We start from the raw sequence: 10373 nt of genomic DNA on the forward strand, positions 1-10373 counted from the left end.
TCCGGCCTGGAACACCGGGCATGACGTGCCATGGTGGGGAATATCCCTTTGGCTAGTTCAAATCACCTGTCCCGGCTATGCTCCCTCCCAATTTTCTGTGTATCTTCTCACTGGCAGAGCATGAGACACAGGCAAGAAAATGTCCTTGGTTATGATAAACACAATCCAGCAAAACCAAAACAACAATGTATTATCACTTCTGAATTCAAAACACTGCACTACACTAGCTACTGAGAAAATTAACCCCATCCTGGCTAAAACCAGGACAAATATTCACTGAGGGCTCCATTCTGCCCTATAGCAGACTAATACTGTTCATATTGAATTATTATTATTTTCTTTAGAGATCTATCACTTGATTTTTTTTTTTTTTTTTTGAAAGACATTTCCATTCTCACTTAGTGTTCCCAAAATCATACATTAAACTTCATTAAACTTCCTGTAGAATTTGGGTTTTTCCTGTATTTACATTTTAACCATGTTTAAGAGGAACCTTTTCTACCTTAGGAGACTTAAGTAAAGTGTCTGAAATCTTATACTGGTTTTGGACTGTAAATACATAAAGAAACCTCTCTAAGGATTGGATAAATCTTCTCTCTGGCAGACGTAGCACGGGATTGAAATTGCTTTTGAAGTAAGGGTTTACTTGGGATTTTGGAAGGCTTCACTGGGAAGAGAGAGGAACAACTTCACAGTTTGTCTGGGTTTTTTGTTTGTTTGTTTGGGGTTTCTTTGTTTTGGTGCTGTTTTTTTCGTTTTTAAAATGTAGTTCACACTTCTTAGAAGGGTGGACTATGGAACTGTTAAAAATTTCATAGCTAAAAAGCCGTGGGACATGAATTATCTTGTTAGTGTCTGTGAAGTTTGAGTTAAAATCCTGAAGAAATGATGTCTGTTTTTTTTATCTTACGTAGGCAATTAAATTGGAATACTCACGTTTGCTAAAATTAGCCCAGGAAGATCCACCACCTGAATGTGATTACCGTTTGCGTCATGCAATTGTTTACTTCATCCAAAACCAGGCACCAAAGAAGATAATTGAGAGAACATTACTGGAGCAGTTTGCAGATCACAATCTTAGCTTCGATGAAAGGTAATAAGACCTGCACATCTCATATCCTGTGCTCACAAATGTTATCTGGTGTATGGAGACATATTCAGCTCTTGTATGTAATAGAGGGAAGGCTTCTGTGCTTGGCTTTATCTCCTGCTTAATAGCTTGTAAGTTCACTTTGTTCAAAAATATCTTTATAAAAATCTCTATAAAAAGAGTAGTCAAGAAGTTTGGGTTTCTATTCATATCAGATAAGGAGAAATACGCAGTGTTGTCCATGATTTTGCACATAGACTTCTGTACGTTCTTTCACTGTATATTTTTTCACTGCCCTGGAAGCCATTAGTAGGCAGAAGAGCCTTACAAGCTAGGTAAGTAACTGACTTGAAAACAAGACAATGTCTCCTTCACTTGAAATTCCATCTGTATACTTAGATAAATTACTTGTTATCTACTTACTAGATAAATTATAAGTTAGAAAACGGTCTGATTTCTGTGTAGCGAACACTCTTCTAAACTTTTGCAAATTAAGTATTAGGTGTTCCAGGTATCTGAACTTGAAATTAAAAAGACAGAATGAGCAATGTGGCAATTCAGTGAAATAAAACAAGAAGTTATTCTTGAAATAGCACAGGCCTCCATCACACGTTTCAAAAGTATTCCCTCTTCTGCATAATAAAAAGAACATTTCCCAAGGTGTCTTCATGCTGGTTTGCATAAGGCTGTAGCTCATATCGTTGGAGTCTCTTTTGTGAGTTTCCAGTAATATTTCATTGTTTCTTCTTCCCTTTTGTAAGGTGCTGTAACATAATGAAGGTTGCTCAAGCCAAACTTGAAATGATAAAGCCAGATGAAGTAAACATGGAGGAATATGAGGTCAGTATTCCTTATGCTTTAAATTAAATTGTAATGTGAAATAGTTACCAGTAAACTGAATTTAATCCTCACAAATTTCTCCTTGTCTTGCACTGAGAAGTTGAAACTGGTTATTTATTGTCAATTTGTTTGTTGGAAAGCTTCTCTTGAGCTAAAACTAGTTTTTACACATCTGTAATTCCTATGTTTGAGCCATAAATAAATGCCAGGTTGGGGTATGTCCTTATTACATAACATCTCTTGATGTTTCTAACGGTATTTTATAATTTTTCACCATATTAGTGAGACACAGCTAGCAGTGAAGGAATGAGTAGTGTATGCCCAGCCATACTCATCTTGAGAATTGAGCAGCAGGTGCATCACATTTGTGCTTTTCCTCCAGCTGTCTCTGCAGCCATTCCCAGTTTCTTATGAGCAGCAGATTTTTTTTGTTTGCTGAGACCATACATAACCAGCTTATGCCTTTAATTTTTCCTCCTGTGTTGTTTAGAAAAACTTGGAAAGAAAGAAAGAGAGCAAATCTCAGACACTAAATAATTGTGACTAATATTTGCCAAAATAATTAATCTCCTATTTAAAGCTAAGCCTGTAGCTGATTTTACAGCATCAGTTTCAACTCTGTGTAGTGCTGTTCATGAAGACCTCTTAACAGTGGATATTTGTGCACCACCTATACCTCACTGTTGTGCTGTTAGGTCCAAACAGCTTGTTCAGGAGGACTATGGAAATAATTTTTCCCTCACAAACCAAATGAAAAATAATTGTCACTTCTCATCACCAGATTCAGGACCTACGATAGATGCTGCCACATTACAGTGTGCCCCCTCTAGCCTCTGATGGGAAAGGACCCTTATAGTGGCATTTTGGTTGCATTTTTATGTCTCTGTAGGCCTTAACATTTTACCACTTTCTGAATGGCATTACACAGATAGAATAAACCGTTCTGGTCTTAGCTTGAAGAGTGGGGAAGAGGGTTGTCTTCTGTTCCCTTTCTTTATCTCCTGCAACAGATAGTTAGGGGTTTCTCCATAGATTGTGTCAGTATTAGTCCTGTGTAGTGAATTGGCATTTTATGAATCCTTTCTCAAGCTCTTCCTGTTGAATCTGTAAGTGGCTATGTCTTGTGGTATGCTGTCCCCTATTTCATCTTTAATGCACAATTGAAAGTTGGCAGCTAACCCACTGTAGGAAAAGTGCCTTTCTCATTGGGAGCATTTATCTGTAAAGTAGACCAGGGTCACTTTCTGTAAATGGTGATGCAGTAAGATAAAAGTTCTGCTCCAGTACCAACATCTCCACAGTCTGAGTTGCATTTGGGCTTTTTCAGCATTTCCCATGAAAATGTTCAGGCTTTTTCTATGTTTTACTGAAATTTAAGCTTAATATTTAGCATATGAAAAAGCTTTCTAACATTTTCTGAGTAAATAACTGAGTGTAGTGCAGAGAAGAAAAGAAAGGGATCTCTTGTAATTCTGACTGTGGTTCTGCAAAGATGCTTTGTGCACTTTTCAAATGGTAATGTGTTCTGTAAGAATGCTCTCATCTAGAATTGTTTTTGATATTTAAGAATTTCTTTTTATTGAGGGAGGGTCGATTCAAGTGGACTTTTCATGTATGCAGTCCTAGTAGGCATCCTTAGCACTTACTCTGGCATTCAGCACTAAATAAAGTGGAGGAAATGTGTGTATAAAAAAAATTAATTATATTTCATGCTTGTGGATGAAATTCTGTCTACCCTTTCTTACATGCAGAGATGGCATCAAGACTATAGACATTTCAGGGAAACAACCATGTATCTCATGGTAGGATTGGAGTTTTTCCAAAAAAAGAGGTAAGTGGTTAGTATAGAACTCAAATGTAGTAGAGTGATATGAAGGGAAAATGTAATATTGATAAGTAAAGTTAATTTTGGAAATTAAGAGATGTTTAATGTATTCTTCATTTCAGCTAAGCATTTATTCAGTCTGTTAATGTCTTCGGTCTTGCATCTGCCTCAAAGCTTATTCTTAATCACTATTTCCAATCTCTTGTCAAGCCATTCTTTTCAGAGCACCTTCCACATGCTCTTGTATTCTTCCTTCTCTCCTACTCAGAAGTGCTCTGGGTATCCCTCAGCCATAAAAATCTTACTTATTTGGCACCAGATCTGCACATACATTTTTCTCCTTCCATCAGCAATTACCATTAATGAAGTCCTTGTTTTATCTGACTTTTTATTGGGTCTTCCTACTGAAGCAAAGTTTTTCCTTCTGTGTTTGTCTGAGCCAAAACTCCACCTGTGGTGGGCTCTAAAGGTCAGGAGAACAGAACATAGTTGAGCAAAACTATCATGCATAGCTGTCATAGTTGTAGCTGATTCTCCTTAAGTCCATGGTGATTTATTCCCTTTTCTTTTTGAACCAAGTCAGGAATTGTTTCTATATAAAAATTGGTGACACTTATGTACTTAATGCACTAGAGCTAAAATTTATTCTGATCTGCATATGCAGCAGTGATGGTTATTACACTATAAATGCCTCAAAATGTTCAGCAGAGAAGTCTTTGAAACTGAATTGTTCCAAATTACCTGTCCTTCCCATGCCCAGACAAAGAAATAAAGTGGTTAGTTGCAGAATATCCACTGGCTGACATCTGTGGTGTGAAAATTGAGCCTTCACATGATAGGAAACAGTTGATTTTGGAAACAATTCTGTGATCAATCACTGAATTTTCACATATAGAACAGTAGGTAGGGAAATTATAGTGGGAATCCAATTTAATCCTTTGTCTCTGTGGTGTGTAGTAGTTCTCTTTCTTGTCCTGATTCCACCCAAACAAGAGGAAATGTTTTTGGAGAAGACACTGCCTTGCCTTTGTGACAAGATATGTCTTTTTATAGTGGCTAACACAATGAGCCTGTACTTTGTTTGTCTTCATGTTTCTAGCATGTAGTAAATAGTACGTTTATCAGTAACCTAAATTGAAACATGTTACCTTGTCAGTCTTAAACGGTTTATGTACAAAGGTTGGTCAGAAGATTGTCTGACTTAGTTAAAAAATAAACACTCTGGTGTTATTTCATGCCTTAAGGTGGCACCTTCGACTGTAAAATGCCAGTGTTTTCACAATTTTTCTTCACCTTTTTCTGCTCTGTGTTCAACAGTGGTTTTGGTACAGTTTCGCATTGTTTACATTAATTTACAGAACTAGGGTGAGGTATGTTTTACAAAACATCTTTGTAATTTAGAAAACAAGCCTATAATGACCAGTCTTATATTCTAATGTGTGTCAGAAATAAAAGTACATCATTATGAGACTCTTCTAACATCCAAAGAAGTATACCACTCATTCCCTTTGGCAAGAAATGCAGTTTCAGAAATGCTTCAAGGGGTGTTTGACACAAAGACCGTAAGACTAAGCATGCTTAGCAGGTGGGTGTGGATCTGGGTAATCCAGTGACCTGCTATGAAGTCATCTGGTGCAATTATGTGCCTGTGTTTCAGCTAGAGGTTCCCAAAGTAGTTGGATGTTTACTGAGATTCCCACCTTGTACACTGAAGAGAACAGTGTTGCCATCCTTATTCTGTAAAGGAGACTTAACTGCTGAGCTCAATTCCTTTAACACTGAAATCATTAAAATGGAATTTTAAAAATATTTATAGACTTCCATAATACAAATATGACCTTCTCTAGCAGGACTGTTTTGTTTTGTTCCAAATCCCATCACTGTCCCTGCCTGTGATGGGATTTGGAACTAGATGTTCTTTAAGGTCCCTTCCAACCCAAACCACCGTATGATTCTATGAATCTGTTTGCTAATTTACTGCGTAATCATATTGCTCAAACTCAGATGCATAAGGAGTTCAAGCTTAAATGCACAGTCATGATGACCTAAAATAGCTCACCTTGCTGTTAAGTGGAGTTATGGTTGTGTCAGGAAAGGGTCTCACACAGCTGGGGGAAGAAGCAGGAAGAGGGTGAGTGGAAATACGGGCACCTCCACCACTAGAGTTATTGACACTAGTTTGAACCTGCAGTTTCACAAATAAGTGAACTAAGAATGGAAGGACAAGGTCCTCTTCCTCTGACTTTCTAACCAGTAATTCAAGTTCTTTGCAATCATCTCCCCTTTCCTCCTACATTAAGTTTTCAGCTGTCTGTTCAGTTTTATAGGTATAAAGAATTTTCATGGTTAGGAGAAATGGACTTGAGGAGTGGGTAATAGGACTACTGCTTTTAAGGAAAGCATAGCTTCTGATTTTGAGGACAAAAGGTTGGAGGACTGTGACTCTGCTTATAAATACTTAGGATTGCAGGGATCTATGAGCAGATCTCACGATGGAAAAAATAACTTCACAGTAGATTTGGAAATTACAGTGTTGGGATTCATCATGATATTCTAAAGAGGTGTATTAGAAGGTAAAGCTTTAAGGAAACATTGCTTTTTCAAGTAGTCTTTTACTTCCTTTTTATATTGTCTCATTGGGAGGCATTACTATAAGTCTTGAGTTTCTTACCTTGGAAGATTCTGACGTGTATTTTTCAGGTATGTTCTGTGTGTTCTCAGACATAATTTTAAGCCTTTTTTAGTAGTTTGTTGGTTTGGTGTTGATAGTTTAAACTTTAACTGTGTCCTCATGTTCTTACTAGGAGTGAGTGACTGCACAGTGTACTGTTCCCTTAGGAAATTTCTTTTTCTAGATTTTTAAAAAAATTTGAATAACAATGAGATATCAGGCTTCTTGTTTTTACAGTAGCTGCCTAAACTGCTTTCTGTGCCTGTCTGTCACAACTGGGTTTCTGTAGGTCAGAGAACTATCAGTTTTAGGCGTTTGCTGGAAATGGTGCACAGCAGTGTGAGGGGAGATTGTTAATCTGTGCATGAAGGGATTTCTGTTGATTATTAAATGTTAGGCTCTTGGGTCCTCTCTTACTCCTTCTCTATCAATTAGGCTTGCATTTATCTTCTGCATTTACATTAAAGACAGAAATACCAACAGTCTTTTGAAAGGCTCTTGTGGCTTTTCATGTTAGACTTAAGTAGTTTGGAAGAACTTAAACTGTGAATTTTTAAGCTTCACTAACTGTATGTTTCAGAAATAAGGTGACAGCTTTAAATCTTATTTGCTGAGGTTCAGAACGCTACCAAGATATTTATGACAACAGAATCTCAAACGTAATGTGACATAAATGCACACTGGAAAGATTAAGTTTTCAGGTGTACTCGATGTCAATCCAAAGCTGGTTTTGAAGTGAGTGAAATGATACCTTTTGATTTCAATGAGCTTTGGATCAGGCTTTATATGCAGTGATCTAACCAGATAATAAAATAATTTGTTCTAATGTGTGTTAAAGGCAAAATTGTGTAGTAGAAAAAAAAAGTCATTGTGAAGGGATTGGTGGGGAGGGGTGGACTTATGATCAAGCAATTAAATTTCTTTGAAGAGCAAAGTAGTTACCTTGAAGCAGGTGGTACCTGGATGTTGCATCTAATGCTTTTGTTTCTTCACTTCAGCTATATGGAAGCCTTGCTCTACCTTATCTATGCTTACCAGAATAACAAAGAACTCTTGTCCAAAGGCCCGTACAGAGGGCATGATGAAGAGCTGATATCTCACTACAGACGAGAATGTTTGCTAGTAAGTGAAGGGTCAAGCATATGTTTCAAGAAGTTGAGTTTGCTGCATAGCTTGAACAGAATTGATTAGCAGAAAAGTCTTGCCATCATGTACAACATGTACAACAAAACTTCCTTTACTGACAATTTAATTCCTAGATGTGTAAAGAAAAAGACTCCGAAAGTTATAAGGAAAACATCATTCCCCTCCCTTTTTTTTTTTAAATAATCAATCATTTTTCTTTATGATTGTACATAGTGTGCTCACTGCCATTGTGTCTGGGCTAGGTAGGAGCCATGGTTGAAAGCACTGGTGAGCAGACTTACCATATTGCCATAGTTTGATGGGAAGACAAATATTGGAAAAGGCATCAGTGATGATGCCTTACCTGAAACAAGGGATTTTTAAAGTTGTTATGCCATTTTTAGCTGTAGTGAGAAAGTAAAAGCAGGTGATAAAACCTCAGTCTTGAAAAGAATAGCTGCAGAGTTGGAGTTGGCAGGTATGAAATGGAGTGGCATGAGGAGCAACACGAGTTCAAGTGGATTAATAGTGGATCAAGTGGACAGAGTATACTCATCTTTGCTGTAAATGTTAAAATACAGCTATGGTTAACAAATTGCCACGTGATTTTGTGGGAAGACTGTGCTTTAAAGCAAGCTGATAAAACTTGATGCATGGTAGAATGTGAAATGCTATATACTTAAAGGCTTTCCTTTTTTGTGGTGTTTTATGAAGAAACTAAATGAACATGCTGCAGCACTGTTTGAATCAGGAGATGATCAGGAAGTCACTAATGGCCTGATCATTATGAATGAGCTTATTGTCCCGTGTTTGCCATTACTACTGGTGGATGAAATGGAAGAAAAAGATATTGTTGCTGTGGAAGATATGAGAAACCGTTGGTGTTCCTATCTTGGACAAGAAATGGAACGTAAGTCATTTATTCATTGAGGTAAAAGTGCACCTTTTTTATAAGTCCCATGTTTTCAATGTCTGTAATTGAACCCTCAATCTTTTGTGCCTTGGTAATGTATTTTGAGCTCCCCTGACTTTTGAATACTCCTGTACACATTTAAATAATAAACTTTTCCATATGTTGCACTGGGGGCCTTAAAAGAAATAAGCTTTTTGAATGGAAAAACATTTGTGATAGTAGGCCCTCTGAAGGGGCATTTTATCTTAGTAGGAGTTGATATGTCCTAGTTATTGCTGGTAGGTATAAATAAAGTGAATTATACCCAGTGAAACTCCTTCTCTTCCTACCCACCAATTAAAAAAAGTCACCACTGGGCAGAAAAGGGAGAATTCCACATACCGACATAAATGCTTATGTTTGTTTTTCTTGTTTGAATTGCAGCTAATTTACAAGAAAAGCTGACAGATTTCCTGCCAAAACTGCTAGATTGTTCTACAGAGATAAAAGGTTTCAATGACCCGCCAAAGCTACCCTCCTACTCCACACATGAACTGTGTGAAAGATACGCCCGAATCATGTTGTCACTCAGTCGAACTCCAGCTGATGGAAGATAAATTTTGCAACCTTCCTAAGCACATTGTATAAACTTTTTTAGTTCTTAAACCTTGCCTTCCTGTCACAGGGTTTGCTTGTTGCTGCTATAGTTTTTAACTTTTTTATTTTAATAACTGCAAAAGAGAAATGACTGTACAAACTTTAGCCAGACTGCAAATGATTAAAGCTGAGAATCGCATGGCGCTCAGGCGTTTCAACCAGAATTGATGCAACATGCAAGTCTGATCATTATGGCAAAACTGCTTTTTTTGCCATTTATCTGTTACAGTATTACTTTGCTTTTATCTTAAGATCCTTTACTTTATCAACAGCTGTCTGGATCATTCTGTGACTGCAACTACTCTAAGTGTCCAGTGCTGTGTAAATACATGGTACTTGGTAGCTTGTAAATGAAATGAAAGAATAAAGTTTTATTTATGGCTACTTCTGTGTTTGCAAGCAGATACCTTGTATATTATTGTAAAATACAGGTATTTTTAGAAGAGATATGGTATATTGATGGGTTACTCAATTTTATAGACAGGGTTCTTCAGGATTTATGGCCAGTTTCGTTACAGGTAGTCGGAGATTACTGTATGTGAATATATTGTGAAAAACTGTCACAGTATTATACACAGTGTTTTTTTGTATGTTCTTCACTGATCTGTATGATACTGCACCTGAACACTTTTGTGTGTGTGTGAATGGCTATGCCAAGTCTTTTCTAATGGTAGAGACTGTCTTCTGAAGCAAAACAACAATGGCGCCTTCTTTCTAGTCTTAGAAAAAGATTTAGAACAAAAAAATGTAAGGTATTTTCAGTAGAAATATATTCTACCCTCTGAGGAAAATTTCTAAGTAATGATTTAAGATTTAAGTAGAGGAAGTAAAGGTTTGAAAAAATTTAATTTATGAAGCTTAAGAATTGATCAGTTTTTTAGTTGGTATTTTAGTCACGTGACCAGAATAAAACCTTACTTGAAATGAGTTGCTATTGTTGCAACAAAATATCTCAGAAATTTTTATCTGTCCTAACTAAATTTCTATTGGAAGTGAAAGAAAAGATCTATTGGGCTTGTTTTATAGAACTGAAATACTGTCTGGTTTTAATAAGAAACTTAATTATTTTGTGGAAAGAGAGAATTAATGTGTCCTTAGGTAATACTGTTACCTGACACTATTTTGATTCCTACCCTTTATAGAGAATGTTTTGTGTTAGATCAGTAAAATATGTGAATATTTATTTGTATGTTTTTATTGGAGCGACACACGACATTCCCTTACGGGCTTTCAAGTGGTGTTTATTTGAATATCTACCAATAAAAGACTGCAG

General features: G+C 36.7%; 1 protein-coding gene across 1 annotated transcript in view; it reads left to right on the forward strand.

Annotated features, from left to right (window-relative positions):
- The window catches only part of USP25 (ubiquitin specific peptidase 25), a gene marked incomplete at its 5' end in the record, with an annotated part of 40244 nt that extends 30760 nt beyond the window's left edge, over positions 1-9484 (forward strand). The window contains 6 exons of the mRNA XM_009070823.1: positions 915-1093; positions 1852-1930; positions 3682-3761; positions 7425-7548; positions 8266-8461; positions 8888-9484. Of these exons, the coding sequence (XP_009069071.1) occupies positions 915-1093; positions 1852-1930; positions 3682-3761; positions 7425-7548; positions 8266-8461; positions 8888-9060 (831 nt within the window). The remainder of the gene's footprint in view (positions 1-914; positions 1094-1851; positions 1931-3681; positions 3762-7424; positions 7549-8265; positions 8462-8887) is intronic.
- Positions 9485-10373: the final 889 nt, after the last annotated feature.

The sequence above is a fragment of the Acanthisitta chloris genome, unplaced genomic scaffold (assembly GCF_000695815.1).
Source record: "Acanthisitta chloris isolate BGI_N310 unplaced genomic scaffold, ASM69581v1 scaffold2243, whole genome shotgun sequence".
Classification (NCBI taxonomy): domain Eukaryota; kingdom Metazoa; phylum Chordata; class Aves; order Passeriformes; family Acanthisittidae; genus Acanthisitta; species Acanthisitta chloris.